Source organism: Camarhynchus parvulus, chromosome 5 (assembly GCF_901933205.1).
Source record: "Camarhynchus parvulus chromosome 5, STF_HiC, whole genome shotgun sequence".
In the NCBI taxonomy this organism is placed as follows: domain Eukaryota; kingdom Metazoa; phylum Chordata; class Aves; order Passeriformes; family Thraupidae; genus Camarhynchus; species Camarhynchus parvulus.
This window is the reverse complement of record NC_044575.1, coordinates 39,481,484-39,503,086: the sequence shown is the minus strand read 5'-3', so window position 1 is coordinate 39,503,086 and position 21,603 is coordinate 39,481,484. Positions and strand designations below refer to the sequence as shown.

Here is a 21,603-nt window from a genome sequence, read left to right as displayed (position 1 = left end):
GTGGGTGGCTGCCATGGGAGGACAGCAGGTGTTGAAGAAGATGGAGAGAAAGGTGTGAAGCTGATGTAGGTGAACTCAGGTCACACCGAGTAATTTCTTTCCCCTGTCCCATTTTCTATTTCTTACTCTGTACAGAGAATTTACGGACATCCCTAAGTACCGCCCTTCTCTTCTGTTACATGGTATTGTTTCTGAAAATCATGCCTATTGCTTCTTTTACTTCCATTTCCCATGGCAGATAGCCTGTGGGCAAGACTCCTTCCTGGGAGGCCAAACACACTTCAGAGAGCAATTTCAGAAAGGACAGCCAGGGAATCCCAAACCTGAGGTTATCTAGGGAGATCCCTAAGGAACAGCAGTAATAAAATCCTGGACAAAGCAGGAAATTTTCACTTTCATCCATGATTTCTTTCCCTCTATAAACGTGCCCTGGTTTCTTAAGAAATAAGACTCTATTCCATGCTTTGCTGAATGAATGACAGCTACCTATAAGCCAGGAGACAAGGGAGGGACACAAATTTCTGTAACTGCCAGTAAACCATACAACCAGGTATGAAAAATAAAAGAACCAGGAATACACTGTTGGAAGATTATAGAGGAACAGGCTGCCAAGATTCAGGACTGAATCACATCTTCCCAGGACCCTCCCAGATAAGGATCATAGCTGGGTGCATTCCCTCACACTAGTGGTCAGGGGGAGGGAAAGAGGGAGATGCCATTCTCGGCTGGCAGAAACCAACACACAGCCCTCCAGGATGCTTTTGCTGTGCAGTTTGCTAAGCAGCGGGAGGGGGAACTAGGAGGAGTAGAGAGGAAATGGGGGAAGGAGCCTGTTTCCTCCTCCCAAGGAGAATGCCATCCTCCAGTGCTTGGCAGAGGGATGGCTGCACAGGTTGCAGCAGTATTAGGGACCCTCAATCAGATTATAAGGACACAAGGGACTTAAGTGCATTAAAAAAAGATAAGAAAGACGCAGAGAGATTTACCCTCCATCCCTCCTTCCCCCACTGAGCAGATAGAGGTCTGTTTGCCCAAGGACTTCAGCTTGTTAATTTTGAACAACTGTTTGTCCTCCTCTTGTTCCCCTTCCCTTGTGACACTCCTTGAGGCAAACATTTTCAATCAGCACTTTCAGAGCCACAATTCTAGCCTGTCATCATAGCTCCAACGGCAGAGCTGGTGAACAGGCTGAGCCCCACACAGCACATGCCAGGCCCAGCTGCTGAGTGAAGTGACTACAGGTTCTGTAGTCTACAGTGACAGGTACTACAGTAAACAAAAGCATTTCAACCCTCCAACTCCCTGAATGCGACACTCCAGACATAAGCATCATGGTAAAATCCTTTTCCTAAAGGTCTGACAGTCTAATGGGTCATATCTAGATGGAAGGAAAGGGCATGGCCAAAAATCAGTGCCTGTGGTATCTAGGTACTCAGGTTAATGCCTGCTGCTCTGCTTGATTTCCTCTGTGGCTGATTTTAAGACAGGCAGGCTGTTACAGGGCAGCTCTGAGAGGGACACTAAAGGACAGACATTAACATGGAGTGGGGAGGTGTGGTGGGTGAGCTCAGAGAAGCAGCATGAAGGAAAACACTAAGCAGAGAAGAAATGGAGGGGAATGTAAGCTGGGATATGAATGGAAGTGAGAGAATGTAAGGAAAAGGAAGATGAAAGAGAGAGGGCTGGAGCAAAGCTGAGGGGCATGTACACTGTAATCACAAGGGCAGGTTAAACACCACATGTGCAGCTACCTGAGTGTTAACTGCAAGGTGCAGCAGCTGCACAAGAAATGCAGCTGTCCATACTGAAGACTTAGGATTTGGTACTGCAGCCTCACAACAAGACAGCAGCAAAATAAAGCTCCTGCACAAACCCTATGCTCACATCAATCACAACTGGCCAGTTCAAAGGAGAGAAGACACTCACCCTACAAAAATGTCACTGCCACAGGCACTCCTGGACCCCCCATTTGTGTCAGCAAGGAGTTGAGATCAACAGTATAGGACAAAGTTTGGAAAGCACCACCCCTTGATAACTTATCTTGGCAGTTCCTTCAAATCAAGGCTATCTATTCTGGAAACATGCCCTATCCTCCCATTCCCCTGTATGGCAATAAACTGCTGCTGTTCATACAATTTTGTTACCTTTTGAGAGATGCTGCATAAAAGTCCTCCTCATCTGACCTAGCTATGGAGCTGACCCTGGTGTACACACCAGGGATTGAGTTCCAGCTCCCCCACAGCTTGTTCTCAGCTTCCCCTGCCTGCCCAAGCCCCTCTGACCTTGCAGGGAGGAGGGCAGGGCCAGGACTTGTGCAGGACTTCTCAGCTCAGCATCCTGCCGGGGCAGAGATGTCAGTTTTCTAAGTGTCCTGTGGGTGCCACTCGTGTTCCAAGCACTCTGGCAGAGAGGTCTGTGCCAGCACCAAGCCTCTGCAGTGGGAGAGCTGATCTGCTGATCATTCAGCTCCCTGCACTTCTCTGACGTGCCCCTTGGAGAGACGTCTGCCCGACAACTTTGGGATCAGATGTCCCCTTACCGACTTGATAACATCAGGCCTTGGGGTTTTTTTCTTAATGGAAGTAAAATAATTCCATCTTTTTTTAAAAGCTGGACCCAGGCCGAGACTGTCGGAAGTAAAAATAGCCAAGTAGGCAGAGGCGACAGCACACAGAGTCAGGTTTAGTTTCTCTTTTATTTTCTGGGCACTAAAAATACCCTTAAAAGCTCTGTGAAGCTAAGCCCTGGCCAGTGGGAAATGCAGTCAAGGCCCAATATCAGCTGTCGTGTCAAATTACCAGCCTCACCTCACTTTCCATCGAGTCCTATCACATGGCCATGGATTGATAGGAATAGAAAGATCTATCTTGCCAAAAGAGCTAACAGAGGAGCCAAGCTACAGGGCTTGCATGGTACAATATGTGTCTAGACCAAGAAGGACACAACCAAAGGGAGCACAGGTCAAGTGCTGGCCAGGAAGCAAAAGGGCATGCTCAGCTTTTGCTGAGCTTCCCTGACACACTAGCCAGGTTCTGTGTCCACTGCCCACCTAATCCTTGAGCTGCAGTTTCCACACTGCTCTCCCAGGGTCTGAGCTGGGGTGGTGCTCTGTAGCTAGCAGAGCACCTGTCTCCAGGAGCTGCAGTCTAAAGTGCATGGGTTGGTACTGGTCAAGGAAGCCAGTATAGGCTAAAAGCAGAGAAGAAAGGAAGGGAGAAGTTGTATCCAGTGTCTCCTACAAAATTTCCCTCTTCCTTTCTGCTCAGAACTTCAAGAGACAACAGCATGTGGTAATGGGATGAGTGAGCCAGGAGAAAGCCTCTCAAGAAAACAGAAAGCAGAGGTGACCATTAAAAGTCAGGTCTGCCAAGATGGAGAAAGAAATAGACTACAGGGAAAAGCATCTCTGCCTAACAGGAATGGAGAGGTTGCAAACTGACTAGGCTCTCTTCTGTGACTCAGATTCCAGCTTGGGAATGAGAAAAGATCCCTTTATACTATTAGGCTCTAACATTGTGGCAAAAAGAGGCCAGCCCCTAGAGGTGACTGATGTGATTACCCAACTCATCTGAAATACAGGAAAGCATCTTGAGGGTCACAAATCAGCACCACCAGAAGAATCTAGTGACTAGCCTGATGCAGGTGACCAAACCTGGAAATTGCACTTGGAAAGAGAGGTTGAAGAACTATCCTGGAGAAGAGGGGAAGTGGAGATGAAAATCCATCGCCTGTGTTTCAAGAGCCTACAGAGAAATTAGATCAGTTCAAGTAGGATGCTGCAGCCTCTTCCACCTTTGATGGTTTCAGGGTTATGTTAGTCAGGTAGGAAAGTTTCTTCACTGTCAGGCTGACTGAAGAGTCCCTGGATGCAGAGAGACAGGTTAGCCCTGTGACACCTGATGATACCTGGTCCCAGAGGCTCCCAGATGCCTTGGAGCAGAAAACAAGGTGTCAGCTCCTCACAAACAGAAACACAAGCAGCATGTCCCAAACGGTTGGTCCAAAGCATACAGAGTCAGGTGGAACCCACACAGCTTCGGACCAGTCCTTCTCCTCTGCCAATGCCAGCTGCATGCCTGCCAGCTCTGCAGGGCTGTCTGCAGCACCAGCCACTGCTGTCTCTCAAATGTACATCTTTCTTCCCCTGCTGAGCCCCTCTCACTTTGCTCCCTCACCTTTGCTCCCTCTGGAAACTCAGGACTTAACAAGGACCTCAAAGGCAAATGGGAATAAAGAATACCTCAGTACCTTGTTCTCTGCAACAACTCTGTAATAAGCCCCACACCCGTGTGTTCACCCTGTATCCATGGTCCATGCAAATGTTCTCCTCTGACTGCCTCCCCCTCAGCCCTCCAAACAGTCTGAAGTAGGTCAGCAGCCGTATTGGTGATGTCACCCACGGTCACAATACCTGCACAGCAGAGGGCTGAGGGGCACTGTGCAAAAGTAACAGATGCAGGCACATGCCTGCTAGGAAAAGACCAAGGCTGCCTTTCACAACAGGACCTAAAAGATGACAAAGCCTCAGTCCCACTGATTTCCTGAGAGGTAGAACTAAGAAATAAAGCCCCAAAGCAGTGTTTGCTGCCTAGAGGAACTTGCAGCCCTAGGTGTGATTTAACTCACCTTACTTTAGACTTTGATAGCTCCTTCTGGGCTTCCTTGACCCGCAACAGAGAAAAAGGCACCTCCACATTCAGCTCACCAGCCAGACACTTACCTGAGGAGGCATCATGACCTTCTGATACTTCTCTTGACTGACTACCAAGAGAAACCCTGTGGGGTGAAACCAATGCTACCTCTAGTCCAGTTTTCTTTCTCATGTATTTCAGTGGAGCAGATTTTAGAACAGGTAGACGAGCATAAGTATGGATCAGGAACAACAATTTTTTATATCTGACACAATGGAGAAGCCCCCACCATTACATGGAAAGAGGTCTACTTGTGATGGAGATCCACAGAGGACAGGGAGTTAGACCCATCTACACAGTATGCTCTGCTTTGTCCAGCCTCTAACAGCAACTCTGCTTGAGCCTTGAAGAATCTCCTCAAGTCCTCACCTCAGCAGTGGGTTTCTAATGGAACTACTGTCCACTTATTGAATTCTTAAATTGGCACAGTTGTGCCAAGAAGTTCTGAATAATGATCCTCTCAGGATACCCTGCAGATCAAGAGCTGGCACAGTCTTCAAAGGTGAGTCAGGGAAAGGGATTGAGGATCTCAGGAGAGCTGAGTCACTGGTGCACACAGGTTATCAGAGGCACATGCCCAAAGCTACTGTACAGCAGTAGGGGCATATATTCAGTCCCATCCCATTCTTGCTTACACTGAAGAATCTTACCTGCTGTGTTGTCAAAACTGCCTAAAAGCTTCTAGGACAATGGCTGGGTTCTAAAAATCCCAGGAGGGTTGTCGCAGTTTGTATCAGCTTCCTCTTTTCTGTACATATTATAAGAGCACTAAGCACAGTTTTGGTGACAGAATACACAAAGTATTTATTATAAACCTATGTAGAAGTGATGCCTCTCTGAACCCACCTAGTTGTATATTGATGGAACCTGGACTTCAATGTTTAAAAGAATGGAGATCTAGTTAGGTGTGGTGAGAACAACAAAATTCAAAATTAATGAGAGGAACCAAATCAAACACATTCATAATCCATTTGATAAGGGAGAAGGTGTAGGGATGGTCCTGGATGTGCCATTTTTATGTCCAGAAAACAGACACCAAGTGCACTCAGCCAAATGTACAATTTGTGAACAGTCCATCTGCTGGAACCCTCCTCTTTGGAGAATTACCATCAACCTGCCAAAGGCAGCACATGCTCTCTGTCACAACTCAGCTCCAGCCACATTGCAAATGCTCAATTTATGCCTTGGAAAATAGTTGGGTGTGGAAGATAGAGTCATCAAGATGCCACTCACTGCTCTCAGAGATCCCGTTTCAAAGGACAGGGGGTTGCCTGTCTGTTTTTAAACACAAAGATATTTTAGAGAAAGAAAAATCATTTTTTCATTCTCTTTTTTCATTTGGGTACCTCCAATAGTGATATATCTGGCAGCGGCTGGAGGCAGAATACTCTATAAATACAAAGCCATTAAATTGCACACAGCAGCAACCTGATCGGGGCTACCTTTTAATTTCCTGACATGAGCTGGCCACTAACCCAATTACCCGGGGTCCCCAGAGGAGCCCTCATCCTTCCCAGGAAGCACAAAGCAGGAGCCCAAGCATATTGCAGGGATGTCAGCTGAGCTTTCACTGAAATCAAATATCTTTTTGAGAACACATGGTCTGGAAGCGGGAATGGGGGCAGGAGGGAGAGGCTGCTGGAAGCACTTTGCTCCATTGAGAGATTCTTTCACTTGAAAACAGAAATTAAACACCCTCCATTTGGTTACATTGCTGAAAAGAAGTGCAGCTGTTGATTCAGTTACCCAGATTTTAGTAGAAGATGAAGGCAAAGTTGTAAGTGGAAGTGGTTTGAAGTCGCCAGTGCTTGGAATCCCTTGCTCAGATACAACATGACTGCATCAAATTTACAACATCACACAGCCAAGTCTGTCCAGGATGACAGATTTTATTCCTTGTGAAAAATTTATGACATCAGCAGCTGCTAAGGGAAACTAAAGAGTTAGGAATAAACACCAGGGCAATTCCACTGAGTACAGGGTTTCAGAATCAGCCAGGCTCTTGAAGAGGAAATGGATTTAAGAGAGAGCTGCTTCTGAAATTTGGAGATTACAGTCTCACCATCTTGCAAGTGGGGATCACCTCCAGCATTCACAGAGAGGCAGGCACTAGGTAACACAAGGGTTACCAGGTTATTGCAAGTTTCTGGGAGGCAGGGTATTCCCAAAGACACCAGGGAGAGGAAGGAAAAGGGAACAGGAAGACGAGATGAATGAACTTTGTGACTCTCTTCTGTAGACTTCTCTTGACTGTTTCACTGCCTGCTGCTGCAGTGTCAGTATCCACACATACCAGCAAACGTTACATCAGAAATTATATTAGACCGATAGGAGTCCAGGAGCTTGGGAGATTTGTAGCAAAGAATTTGGGTTCCCTATTGAATTCAATTTTTGAATGTTCTCTAGCGCTTCTTATTGAAATGCATTGGGAGCAAAGGAACAAAACCTGGGCAAGGAATGGTTGTACCTGAGCTTACTACAGCATGACAGTTTTGGGAAGAAAGAGAGCCATGCAGATGAGATAAATCACATGTCTTTACTGGATAATTACCTAACTTCTCCCTTGCTGTTAAAAAGCCTCCCTTTGGTGCATCCAGATCAAGATTACATATCTTTCTACCTTCCTTCCTTCTATTTGTAGACTTCACCCTCACCACGCAAGGGTGATTCTTGAGAGCCAGGAGGCAAAGCCTGAGGACAACTTACCTTCAAAAACATTCAGAGTGGGGTAAAACACCTCAAACAGGGCAGGTTTCCTATCTGAGGAATCCCTACTCCTGCTTTTAGCGCGTGCAGTGAATGTGCTCCTGTGAACTCCTATCTTCTACTTTCTGAAATAAGGTAACCTGGTCTATCACTGGACACATCCCCAGGGTCCTTTCAGTCTTTGCTCTCTTTCTTGGAAGCCAGCCAATGATGTCTGCAAGAAACTGGGCAGAAGCCACTCATACATCCCAGAAAGTTGCACTTAGGACTCAGTCATGAGCAGGACTCTGAGGAGACAAGTCTCAGCGCTGGCAGGAGCAGAGGACAACTTCAGCATCATAATATACTTTACTTCCATTAAGAAGGAAAATAAGACTCAAAGGCTGGGGGAATAATCAATGGCATTTCAATGCCTGGATGAGATTTTTTTTACCAACATTTTCTTTGCTGTGTGGTTTTCTGCTGTGATGTGACACAATTGCATGTGCATGCACTTCATGAAAAGCATTTCATGACCCAGCTTTGCTTCCTTTTCAGAACTGTTTATGCTCTGTTTGGGTCTCTGCAGATGTGCCAGCACAGAACAGGGAACAACACAGCTTTAGAAACAATACAATCCTTTGAAGAAAAAGTTCTGCAGAGCTTCCACAAGAGAAAGGGCCAAACAGCCAGAAAACAGCCAGTCTATTCTCTTTGGTGTGGAATGGTTTGCTATGTCTGATACTGCCTCTCCTTTACTTGCCTGTCTGTCATTTCCAGCCAAAGATGAGTTCTATAATGAGAGGCCTTGATTAATTGCAATTCACATGTTATCCCCATCCCTCTTCTGATGATCTCAGAACATTTCCCTTTCACGGGCATTACTGCATTTATGTGATGAGGTTTTTGTAGCAGGAGACTGAAGGGGTGGTTTTTGTGAGAAGGCATCAGAAACTGTCCCTATGTCCACTCCAGACAGCTCCAAAATGGACCCACCACTGCCCAAAGCTCAGCAATCCTGGTGGCGCCTCTGTGATGAGAAATTCAAGAAGGCGTAAAAGGTGAGCGAGAGGCATGAGAAAATACAGAAGAAACAGGCCTACAGATACCAAGGTCAGAGAAGAGGAGTTGCCACAGGTTCTGGAGGACCCGGGGTGCCCCAGGTTCAGAGAGGCAGCAGAGGTGTGGAGGGCAAAGTTGTGAGGTCATGTTTAACCAGACAACCAATGTCCAAAATGAAACCTCTAAGCCCACATACACAAGCATTGTGTCATCTGAAATTACATCTGCCTCTTGAAGACAAAGAAATTGCTGTACAACAGAAAGGTTGTGGGTGTCTGGAGCGTGAATGGCAAGGGTATATTCTTCCTAAAACTGACAAGGTATACTGAGTTTTTTAAAGAGTTTTGAGCAGCCAAACTGCTGAAATTTCTCAGTCTATCATTCCAGAAATCCAGGAAGATCTAGATCTCCTCTGTAGGGCCCACAGTTAAAGAACAACACTTAGTCATTGGAGGCACAAGACAGACAGTGAAGGGAGCAAAGAGAGGCCATGGGCCTGACGAACCCCAGGATTGCCAGCTCTGAACAATGCCTCTCCACTGCAAGTTGTAGGGCACATTTTTCCTGCACAGGCCATCCCCCCACACCAGACATAATCTTCCCCATTTGGGGTGAGCAGTATCACTGGTTTCCCTGACTTTTGCAGAGCAGAGGGATATGCAATTCTACTGGACAAAGCAGTGAAGATGCCCATCTCCACTGCCTGCAGGCTGGTGGTGCAGCAAGGCAAAGAGCAGCAGAGCACAGATTTTCTGGGGACAGTGCATCCCTACATGAACACTGGGACTGGAGTCTGCTGGAATGCTGGACTTGGGATTCAGCAGGTTCCTATAGAGCCTGCTAGGGCTAATTAATGCTCCCTGGGGGCACACTCCAGATGGAAGGGGAAAGTGAGAGACAGACAGCCAGACAGGCCAACACTTCAGACATCTGAGCCAGCTGGGCTCCGTGGGCAGAGCTTTCTGCTTGCCACTTTCCCCAGTGAGTCTTGCCTGCTCTGCAGCACCACGCCAGGAGAACCTGAGACAGCAAAACTCTGGTGTTCATGCAGTTCCCTTGTTGCAATACATTGATCAGAGCTCTCTTAAAGAAAGTGGCCTGGATATTTGAGACACCTATTGATTGCTCCATTGGCTCTCTTCCTGTCTTGATCCTCATTCACTTGGCATTGCCTGAATAACCTGCATGTCTGTGTCAGGGCCAGTCTCCCTGGATCTTAAAGGGCTACATTCACAGCTTTCTGCCCAGCTGCAGCCTATGCAGGGAGAAGAGATGTCTGGTGACCCTTATATGCAGTCCCCAAGTGGAGGATTCAAGTCTCCTGCAGCATCAGGTTGAGCATTTCAAGTGCAAAGCAGACCTTGAAGTCATGGTTATTTATTTTTTGCCATCTTTGAGTACTGATGCCTTCTGCTTCTACAACAAGGTAATGCCACACACCCAGCAGGCAGGAGATGGCATCATGTATGGCAACAATAATCAGGAAAATGAGAAGAAATCATGAAGCCCTTAACTAATTACTAATGGAATATCATATTCTTCTTGAGCAAAAGCATAGTTTCTTTACCCAGAAACATCCCCACTGAGTTACAAGCCCAGTGGCTTGCCCAAGGACATCAAGGAGAAAACTGAAGAGAAGAACTGATTTCTATATCTTGCCTTTTACCAAAAGACTGCTTTCCTCCAAGCTTTTGATAGTCAAGCAGGACAAAGAACATGGCTTAGCAACCTTGGCCATGCATGAACCCAGGGATGATGAGAGAAGTACACCAAGGCAAAGTAGAAAGGGGATCCATTAAAAGGAAAAATAATCATAACCCAAATATCAAGAGACATCTTGTCCTAATGAGAGTTTGGAGACAGCAGAATAGGGTTTCTGGGGAAACTAAAACATCAGGGATTCTTAAAAACAGTTAAACTACTAGAATGGTACAGTTGGGAACACTTGTGCCTTGGCAGAGAAAAGGGATGGATGAGCTAACAGGATGACAGATCAGAGATGGAAAAGACCATTGAACCTTTTCTAATCTGAAATCCCTTGTCAATTCTGCATTTTGAGCAATTCAAACAATTATGGATTTGCTCTTTCTAGAAACTCTTGGCTCTGTGGAGACCAAATCGTGTGACACCATTTTTCTCCCTTCTTGGATTTGGCTTTTAAAGATGTTTATTGATTGAATTCTGTATACTAATACTTTGTGCTTCCACCAAGCTTCACATAAAGTTAACTAACTGGTCCTCACAATTATTTTGCAAAGCAAAGCAGTATGACCCTTATTTCTCAGCTTGGGATACTGAGCAAAAGAAAGAAAAAAGACGCCTGCCCAACATCACTTGACCACTCTCTGTTAGGACACAGGAGCCCTATTTGCAGATTGCTAGTCTCCTCTGCTCTTCTTGATATTATCATGTGCTCTTGTATCCCATTGCTATCAATAAATCTTTATGCTGTATTTTCCACAGCTCTAAATATTATGGGCAGGATCATAGATACACTAACATCAATAGCAAACCACCCTTCCCCAGTGACTTTAATGATGCCTGATCAATCCCTATATGAATAACTAACTGAATACACTTCAGCACAAAAGCAGCCATAGAGTCAAATTTCAGTTTGCCACGGGCAGTATCCCACAGGGTTTGGGAGTTCAGGCACAGCACGGTGTGAGTGAATTTACACTGCTTTCCAGACTAACTCTGGTCTGGAAGGAGTTAACTGTTTTCACAGAACTTGGAGGCTAAGACATAAAACCCTTCACAGGACCCTGCTCTGAACAGTGCTGAACTCCTGGAACTGGAAGCAGAGATGCCCTGAGCACACAGCCAGCACTGCCTCCTGCGACTGCTCCCCCAGCTGCCAGCTCCAAGAGGCTCAGCTGCTCAGAAGCAGGACAGCACAGACACTGGCAGCCAGCAAGCCTGAATCTGTGCTGCTGCTCTGCAGGATGACTGGAGCCACTACAGGCATTTAAGGTTGTTTTTTGGGATTCATATGAATAGGCTACAGCGCATTAACAACCTGCACTGCCACTAAAGCCAGTGTCACCAGTGTATATTGGCTTTAGTGGGTAGTGGGATACATCCCCTCGCTGAACTACCACATGAAGAGAAGCAGGTTTCCAGTGGTCTCTTAAGTACAAAGTAGGTGCCTCCCTCCCAGTAGGAGATCAAGACGCTCTGAGTCTACCACCTCTACACCTAGGTCAGGAAGGGCCAAACTGCAGAAGGTTGTATCTCCTCCCGTGGTAACTGGTATGCTCTAGAAGACAGATATTTAACCACAGAAACTACACATCCATCGAAGAACAAAATGGGTTTAATGTCTAATCTACATTCTTAACAACACTGGCTGCCATCAACCTGCCTCTCAAGAAATGAGAGAGCTCCAGTGAGCAATACACACTCAACTGACATTGTACAATTTATTACCAGCTGCTGTGATGTTGTGACCTGGAATAAAGTTGTATGCTGGCATCTTGGCTCCAGCATACAGGACTCATGCATAACCACAGCCAGCAGCTGTGGTTAAGCTGAGAGGACCTTGCTCTGCTGGCATAGTGATGCAGAGGGCTATGTGCAGTGCTTCTCCTTCCTTCCCCTCCTCCCCTCACTGCCTTTCCCAGAGGGACCCAAGGGAAAAAAACCTTTAAAGTCAATCCATAAGAATGTGTTTAATTGCCACTGAATTCCCTGTGGTTCCTCTTGAATGGACAAGGATTGAAAAGGGGGGTGTGGGAGGAAAAACAGCACAGGAGAGAAGCTGAACACTGCTCAAAGAGCGCTGAACAGATCAATAGGCTGAGCAAAACACAGACTGAGTATGCAGGGCAGGGGACCCACAGCTCCCAGACAAACCTGTGCTACCAACCATCTTCAGAAAGTCTCCTGAGTGGTAATGCAGGCAGATTTTCACTGCACACTGTGCCACAGCTATGCATTAACTCCATCCTTCCCTTATGAAATGCTGCCAACCTAGCAATAAGAGTCTCTCCTCCTCAACACCAAAAAATTACTAGAGTACAAGAAGAGAAACACCCTCCAGCCCAGAGTTCCTTTGGGAAAGGAAAGAGTCTGGCACCACCAGTTTCCAGTTATTTAATAACAGAGCATGAGAGCACTGGCTAGAACCACTCTCCTCTCTGGACTGCCCTCTTGGTCACTGCCCATCCTGACTCTCTTACAAAGCCTGTAGAAAGATACATTCAGAAACACAAAGAGGGCAAGCATGTAGTTAGCCTGGGAGATTCTGTAGTGTCTGGAATCCCAGGCACTGTCGGGACAGAGAAAAATTTTCATTCTGTCTCTGTCTTACCTTCTTTTAGCATCCCCACTTTGAGGCATTTCATGAAGCGACAGGCCTGACAGGACTTGCGCCTCCGTTTCGTGATCTCACACTCATTGGTGGCCGGGCAGCTGTACTCAATGTTCCCTGAAAGCAAACACAGACATGGTCACCCAGGAATCATGTTCTCCCCATGCATCCAGGGACAGGCTGCAGTGCCCAGATATTTCCATCGCCATCAGTCTGTAAATGTTGCATGTTTGCTCATTCACTCACACACATCCTCTGGGACTATACCCTGCTGACCCAGCCAAGGGGATGGATGACTGCAGTGCTGGGCTTTCAGGCATGTGTCCTCCAGGCATGTCATCATCCCTTGTGCTGCACCCTTGAAACCTGGCCTGTTCCCTGAAGTCCAGGGATGAGAGTGGGAGCAGTTCAGACATTACTAGAACTTCCCTTGCTGCCAGTCTTGCTCCATGTCTATGGGATGGATGTCACCTGCCCTTTCTTGTCCGGCTTGGGCAACCAGGGAGCTCAGAGACAGCATTTTCTCCTTTGCTTCCTCCTGCCAGCTGGCATACTACAGGTAGCAGGGAAGCAATAGGTCTGCATTGAGAAAGGTGGGTAACATGTCCTGTAAAATGAACATGGGTTCTCTGTGCAATCTTTACATTTTTATTTTATTAGTCCTTGTGTTCCTGCTCTCATCCTCTGCACAGGATTCTTTCCCTCTTCCCACTTTCCTCATTCCCTTTTATTTATGATCACCCCTCAACACTGCCTATAAGACAAAATGAGAAAGAAGTATCCCAAATTTATTTCTAATCACATCACATTTTATTATAAGCCAAAATATAACCAAAACATGGATGCAAGGGTCTGATAAAAGGATGTAAGTGGAATTATGCTGGATCACAGTGTAAGGCAACAATTATTTAGTACTAGAAGACAACAAACAGAATCCTGCCATTCACTTTGAGCTGATGTTTCTGAAGAGGGCTGGGCAATGTTTGCTGTGGAGCTGGGCTAGAAATTTAAATTTGGCATGGATGCATTGACAATGACAATACATGTAAGGCAGTCTAGTTACTGGTAAACCAGGTAGCACTGAAAAAGGTACCTAAGCTCTACATGAGTGGAACAATAGAAAAGCTGGTTTAATGATTTAGAGTAGGAAACTGAGGTTTGAGAGTTCAATCAGACCTCTAGGGAGAAATGTAGGTAAGAGCTGAGAGAACACACAATATGGACTTTGTATAGCATCAGATTAGAAGTATAGTTTACAGTTTAGTAATACTGGGACAAGACTTGATTTCTATTCCTACTTTTGTAATGGATCTTTGTGTTTTGTGCAAGACCATTCCCTCCTCTAAATAAAGATCAACAATCTGAAACATACCAATCTCTGGGGGTGGTAAATAGACCTTGGGGTTCACTAAGCTATTGGAAAGTCCCCTAGATTTCTGAGTGGAAAAACAAAGCACAGAATCAAAAGAAAGAAAGCACCATTTGATTTATCTCATTATTCTTGGCCTGTGCTGAGTGAAACTCCAGGGGCACACATCCCCCAAAGCCTAAAGGTGGTCAGCCTACTAGCTATAAACATTCTTCCTCTTGCTTCTTATTTTGTCATAAGACTTGCAACTTCCCCCTAAGCTTCAGCCCAGCCACCCCATTCCTGTCACCACTGCTCATCTGCCCCCAAATTCAGTTTGTCAGCAAGAGCAGAGTGTGCGGCACAAGTTGCTTCCACTCAGGCTGTATTTCGTCATTGTGCAGCATCTGAATTTCAATAGCCAGCCATGTATCATCATTCTCAGAGAGCTGGGAATTGAGATTCAAGCTAGATCTCAAGGTGATAAACCAATTCCTGTTCTAGACACAGAGCTCCAGCACATTACAGACCCATGAGTATGGTGGCCTTGATCTCATGATCTGATTCTCGTGCTGCCCCACACAGGAAGGAACAGAGTAGGAGCAAACCTGGGAAAAATCTCAGACACAGTCTCACTTTTTTTTTTTTTGCCTTTGTTTGAATGCCAACCTTTCTCACCAAAGACAGGATCAGAGCTCTGGAGAGATGCTAGATTTCATGTTTTGTGGTCCAAAAGCCAAAAATTTGCGCCCTAACACAGTGACACTACAGTAAGGATACCGAGCCTTTATAAGAGTGGGAGACAGTGACAGCTCTCATCTGGGAGCTCGAGGTCCCTCCATAGTGTCAAGCAGATCCCCAGGCTTCCCCATGCCTCTATTCCCTGGATCCTTTAGCAAGCATAGGCTGGAAAGAGTCTACAAATCCTACACCACAACTAAATGGAGAATGTGAGAGGTGTGTAGGTACCGGTTACCATATACACACTCCATGTGCAGCTCGAATAAGCAGCTCTCAAAGACATGTCTGTGCTGGGATCATGATTGCTAAAGGAGCCTCAGAGGAGGCTAAGCATTGGGAGTTTTATATCAGGCCCCAAAAGATGCTGTGCACTGCAGAGATTGAGAGCCACAGCTGGGGGCAATGCCTGCCATTACTGCAGAAAGCAGGGGCATCACTAGGGAAGGCACAATCAGCATTACCCAAGCAGAACTCGACCAGAAAAAAAACTCTCATTTCCAAAAGTTTACCAGAGTTCTCGAATTTTTTTTTTCTTCTTTTTTTTTTTTTTGTGTCTCAATTTCTTTTATGGGTCCTGGGGCTGGCTGCCAGCAATTTCTGTAAGTGCCCTGTGATAAAGTGATGAGATTAACTCATCGAAATTCCAACAGCCTCCCAGTGGCTGGCAGTCACATCACCAGCCCAGCTGCCAGCACAGGGGCCTCGGAGAGAGCTTCCCTTCACTGCAGCAGCTGGGGATGGTGCAAAGTCCTGCAGAAGAGTGTCAGCACACAAAGGTGCACACAGACATGGACAACTCTGTATGCAACTATGAAATGTGAGTCAAGTCTCTGTGTGTCATGAACTGTAGATTATGTGCCCCAGAAGGAAGCGGAAAAAAAGGGGATAATTCAACAGACAAGGCCTTGCTTTGAGCTGTTGCTTATTATAGAGATATCCTTTACTTAGAAAATATTTACATTTGATCTTAAAAAAATGGTAGAACCTCACCGATGCCATGGCACAAGATTTACCTTAAAAATGGCTTCAAAAATCAAGTGATAGGCGAACAGATCAGAGTTTGGATTCCTTCTAAGCCTTGGAGGTCAAATCACTTCCTCACCATGTCCTAGTTTGCTCATCTGCAAAATGAAATGAACACCAAACCTACCTTCTGGAGAGATTGTGAGTCTTTATTCATTAAGGTGTCACTGTACTTTAAAGCCCTTAGATGAGAGATGCTACAAAACAGCAAAGGACTGTTAAAGTGATAGATCATGCTTTTTTATGCTGGAGAACTGCAAAACTACCCTATTGTCTGCAAAATTAGACCTCTGTCTGTTAAACAATTTGGAACATATTTTCTACTGCACATATAATTAGTAGCACCTGAAAATTGTACACCAAAACTTCAAGAGACCCTATATTCACCCTACCTCTCTGGAACAGGATGGACTGGGAAGACAAGAATGCCTCCCTGATCTTGGAGAGCACAGAAAAATCCCACCCATCTCCTGCTTAAATTAGAGATAAGGTTCAGGGGAACAGAGCTTGAAATCAGTACAGCACTGGGGACACAAGCTACTCCCTGCTTACTGATTCTACCTTTCTAGAAAGTCTTTCTGCAAGGAAACTCAGGAAAGACTGAATAAAAATAGCCAATAAATTGCTTAAATAATTTTCAGATTCTGAATGCTAAAAAAAGCCCATCTTGCTTTTTCTTGTTTCTTCTTCATTGCTCTTCACTTCAATTAGTCCTTCTAGCTGAGGCATCATAGCTCAAGCCCTGATGTGAGGAGAGGTACTTCGTGAAAATCAGAGGAAAATCTCCCAGGGATCTGCATGAAGTAAGAAGGGTTATTTTTTAAGCCTCAGCTTTCAAAGAAAAGGATTCAAATGATGCTGCAAGGAAATCAGGATACATATAGGTGTAACACCAGCACTGTTTGCCTCCTCAGGGTGGCACACCTGCCTCCTGCTCACAAAAGAAGGCTTGGACATTTCACAAAACCTCACTCAAATCATCCTCCTGCTTGCACAAGCATGCAGGATGGGGGTTCTGGGGCTCCCTATCAGCAGCAGATTTGTCTATAGGGTTTCAGACACAGAAATATTTTACAGAACTTCCACAGAAAAGATCCTTCTGCACAGAGGTCACTGTACAGATGTACTGAGGCAAACAGAAAACACTAGATTAATAGACCTGAGGTTGCACTGAAGATGTTTTTTTAAATTCAACTGATCTGTGAATAGATCAATAGATCAAGCACTAGATCATTAAATACTGCACTTTCCCTGGGTAAGTTTTAGAAGTTTTTGGAAAGCTGTGAACTCCCACCTGAAAAGTAGCAGGCACATTTCTGAGAAGGACAGAAGGACAGGATAGTGGCCAGCTGATATGAATGCTACTGTAGGGACACAAAACCTCCTTTGTGAGTGTGGATTGTAACACTCTTCTGCTCAGGAAAAGCTCTGTCAAGCACTCCTCTTCCTAGGAGCCACTCCAAGCACCACAACAAGAAGCAGAAAGCCCTAGAAGACTGTATTACAAGCCTGTTAAAAATCCCTACAAGTCTTCTGAGCTGCATTATCCACCTTTTAAGCCCCTTATTGGTGTAAAGGAATCCCAACACAGCAGTTCTGCTGCTACACTCAGCTTGAAGCTTGCAAGACTCAAGCTGCAAATCCACAGATGGAGGGACTTTGCCTAACACAACTTTCCTATCCAGAAGATGATGGTAAATGTGTCTCTTTTCTCTGAATCTCCAATGTTTTGCTGAGCTTTGAGTTTTTATTTTATAATAATAGGTCATTTTAGAAATAGCCTTTATTTTCACCATATGAAGATGAAAAATAGATGCAAGGTAGTTATAGTCATGAGTATATTGAATAATAAAGGACTCATATCGTTACACAGCACTGTTAGTTAATATTCAAAGTAGGCAAAACTACCTACTAGTTGTAACAATTAATGAACAAAAGAGAATGACAATATATTTGACTGATATATAATGCTCTACCTACTGAGCAAACTATTAAGAGAAGGAATAGACTTTGATTGAGAATTTCTATCCTGTAAAAAATCCAGTATTTGCCTTTGTCTAAATTTGGATGAAAGGATTAGTTAGGATTTCCATGAAACAGAAATTTAAAAAGCTTTTATTTATAACCATCCAAAACTATACTTGATGTAACAGACCCATTCCTTTACATTCAGCCAATATGAAATCTTTTGTTTCAAATCAGACTTCTCTTAAGCATCAATGGCAGCACACTTAAACATGTCTGAAACCAGATTCTCTCCTATCTGCACTAGATTGCGCATTCCACAATATTCACAGTCAGGCGAGGTAAATGCAAACTGCTACTAGAATATAATCCCATGAAACAGTACAATGATAGAGAAACAGGATTAAAATTTTGTCAGCCTAGCTGAGACTGAAGATGCTTCAGGTCAGTTTAGGATTTCTGACTGCTTCAAAGCATGGGAAATACAATCCTGGGGTTCAAAATATCATGTTCAGAGAGAAAGACCTGCAGCCCAGGGATGTGTTCTCTCATCTTGCCTCAGGTTTTCACTTTTCTGTCTCAAGCATTGCCAACTCTGCTAAGTGGAAATGCCACACAGGTTTCCGGGCCTTGATCCTTGGGCAATGTAACACAACATAAGAAAGGACAGAGGTGTGACACTTGCCCATAATCTGTGGGACAGGTTAAGGGTGTGTTGGTTGATCCTGTCTTCCTGTCCTAGCTCAGGAAAACCAAACACTCCATTTCAGCTAGAAGGGAATCAATGGTTTAGATTTTCCTGCCTTCCTTTTTTTTTTTTTTCCTATCATCAAAATTTTTCTTGAGGAAATCTGACTTGATAAAAACTCCACTTTTCTTTGGAAAAATCCTACTGACAGAAAACTCCCACACAGCAATATTAGCGACCTCAGAGATATTCCGCCATGTCCACGCTGGCTCTCAGTCTATCTTCTCCCCATCATTTGAAAAGCAGCAGCCCTTGTGCTGTCCATGACAACCTGGCCTCACCTGGCCAGGTGAAAGTCAGCTGCAAAAAAGTCCTCATGCTTAAAGAAGGTCTGCAGCTTGGATGTCCCTTCTTCTTGCTGCTGCTAGAGCAGCAGAGGGAGTCAAAAGGCCATTGCAAGATACTCTTGCCTCAAGATATGCAGGTTTTACCTGAGCTAATGCAGCTTAAAAAAACGTAATAGATTAAAAAACATAAAAGGTACGGGGTAATTTGTAGTGGGGGGAGGGGGCAGGGCTAGTTGGAAGTGGGACTTGATGTGAAGCTCTGCTTCATGATGAGGGGTATCTAGACAGGGCAGCAGTAGTTTAGTAACTCAGCACGGATTTAGATCCATTTTATGGCAGCATGCATGTGTAAGGCCAGCAGAGTAAGCACTGTCACAGTGTCGGGACCCAGGACACACCTCTGGCTGTCCAGGACACCAGGACCCCTGTTAGGGGTCTCAGAGACCCTGTCACAGAGCCCAAGACACCTGTGGTTTTGATTATGACCCATGGAGCAAATTACCAACCTTATATGAAGATCAGCAAGCCACAACAGTTTAGGTAGAATAATAGTGAAATTATCACGGGCTGGAAAAGAAGATTTTGGGTTTTTTGGTATGGGGGTTCAGGAGGCAAGATGGAGGGAACTGGGTGTGTCCAGCCTTTCTCCTTCTTCTTCTTGGCCTCCATCTTCTGCTGTGATGTTAGCACTTGGGGATTGGTTTAGAATATAGGTGCACTGTCTAACATGGGTGATAGGTATTGGGAGGTAAAGGTAAATATGATATACGTAATTTGTGGTATAAGAGACGGCGCAGCCTTGGGGGCGGGCGGAGAGCGTCGTGGCTGCCTTGCTGGTCAGACCTCTGTCTGCCAGGGAGAAAATTTTGTAGATAAGACTTAATAAACAACCTGAAGACCGAACAGCAAAGAGTCCAGTCTCATTCTTCAGAGCCTGGAGTCGCTCCCTGGACCACCCAACTCACCTCGGGGGCAGAGAACAAGCAGCCGACCCCGAGATCACAGTATTCATTAGTTTTTCACCTGTCAATACTCAAGCACAGAGAGGTGAAGTGGCTTGTCCAAGACCACAAAAGCCTGATGATGAATTTACCTATTTCATCTCTTGAGCATCTGGGAAATCCTGGGGTCATTGCTCCATCTCAGTGCTCAAACCACTGAGTCAATGCCACTCCCACATACTGAATCGTGGCAAGGTTTTGGTACTAGGATACTAGGAAAGCAGTTGTACAACATACACATCTGCATCCTTTCTGCAAAGCCTACATCAGTGCTGGATGAAGATGTTTCACTTTGTTCGATGCTTCAAACAGCTACTGAATATAATAGAGTTGCAGGATAAACACCTTTTGGAAATGCTCTTGCCACTTGCCTCCTCTTTCATTTGATCCTTAAATCCTTTCCCCTGCACACCCAGGGCTATACTTGGATATCACAGCCACAGCAGCAGAGCCCTGGGAACAGTGCATTTTCTTCACTCTACCAAACTCTGCAGACCTGTTTGCTGCCCACTTCCCTGGGCTCAGCCTTCAGCTCCATAGCTGAAATTGCTTACCCTCAGGCACAGCACACTTGACTCTCACACTCTGAGGAATAAAAGCATAAAGTATAAGCATAAAGAATAAAAGCATAAAGAATAAAAGTACCTCAGCTGCCAGCCCAAGCTGATGACAGCGTGAGAGAAATTTCCACTTACTCCTTTCCCCCCCGTCTGCTACATGTTAACAGGCAATCAATTAGGGAACCACAGGGAGAAAGAATATGGCTCTGCTAGGGAAAGGAAGATGGAGGGAAGCACTCTCCCCTGTTGGGATTCAGTCAGCATATCACCTGGTTGATACAGGCTCCATGTTCTGCTGCCATGCATTTTCTTTTGAAGAGTTTTCAGAGAGAATCAAAAGTTCCTATGTCTTTTTCTCCCTCTCAAGATCTCTTCTGCTCTGCCACAGAGGTCCTCCAGTATCACTTTCATGAAGGGTTAATTATCTGGTCTTTCCCTGTATTAGGAGACACCAGGACTTTGCTTCAGAGTGCTACCCTGTCCCTGCTCGAGCACCTGGATGTGCCTAAAAGAAACACTAGGAAGGGTCCAAGGGCTGGAGAAGGGATGGAGTCAGTGCTGACAGGAATGCAAGTAAAAGTTCACATTCAATCACAGAGTTTCAGCAATGACAAATCACAGAAACCCTACCAGGGAACAGGCCAATGCTCTAGAGATGGCCATGGTATAATAAAGAAGGAAGTATCAGTAATTATTTCCACAGCTGGATTTTGACATTAAGGAGAGAGATATCTGAAATCTATGAAAACAAGATAGATATAGTGACTTTTGCGGAGACCTGGGATAAACTGCACCCTGTACTGCTCAAGAGTTGAACATCCCCAGCAACAGAGTGTAATCAGATCCATTCAATTAACAAAGTGAGTGGTCTCTCCACATGTGCATTTCTTTCATTTCACAGGAGGCAAGGAAGTATTGATGTGGTGGACTAACCCCAGCCAACAGCCAAGTACGTGCACAGCTGCCTGCTAACTGTAGAGCTGCCTTCAGTCAGCATTCCATACTTGGGCAAACCCAATACACTTCCCACTGGCAGATGAATGATCCTGTCCTTTTCCCAGTTAGTGGAGGAAATAAAGGGAGTATCTGTACATCCAGGCATGTTTGCTCACGTGGGCCATGTGTATATAAGTATACCCAAGCATCCATGGATATTGGAAGATGTTTGGATGCACTCCTG

At 45.3% G+C, this 21,603-nt stretch overlaps 1 protein-coding gene across 1 annotated transcript in view; it reads right to left on the bottom strand.

Annotated features, from left to right (window-relative positions):
• ESRRB (estrogen related receptor beta) overlaps window positions 1-21,603 on the bottom strand; it is a 38,397-nt gene that overhangs the window by 15,536 nt on the left and 1,258 nt on the right. Inside the window, 1 exon segment of the mRNA XM_030949659.1 lies at window positions 12,751-12,867. Coding sequence (XP_030805519.1) covers window positions 12,751-12,867 — 117 coding nt within the window.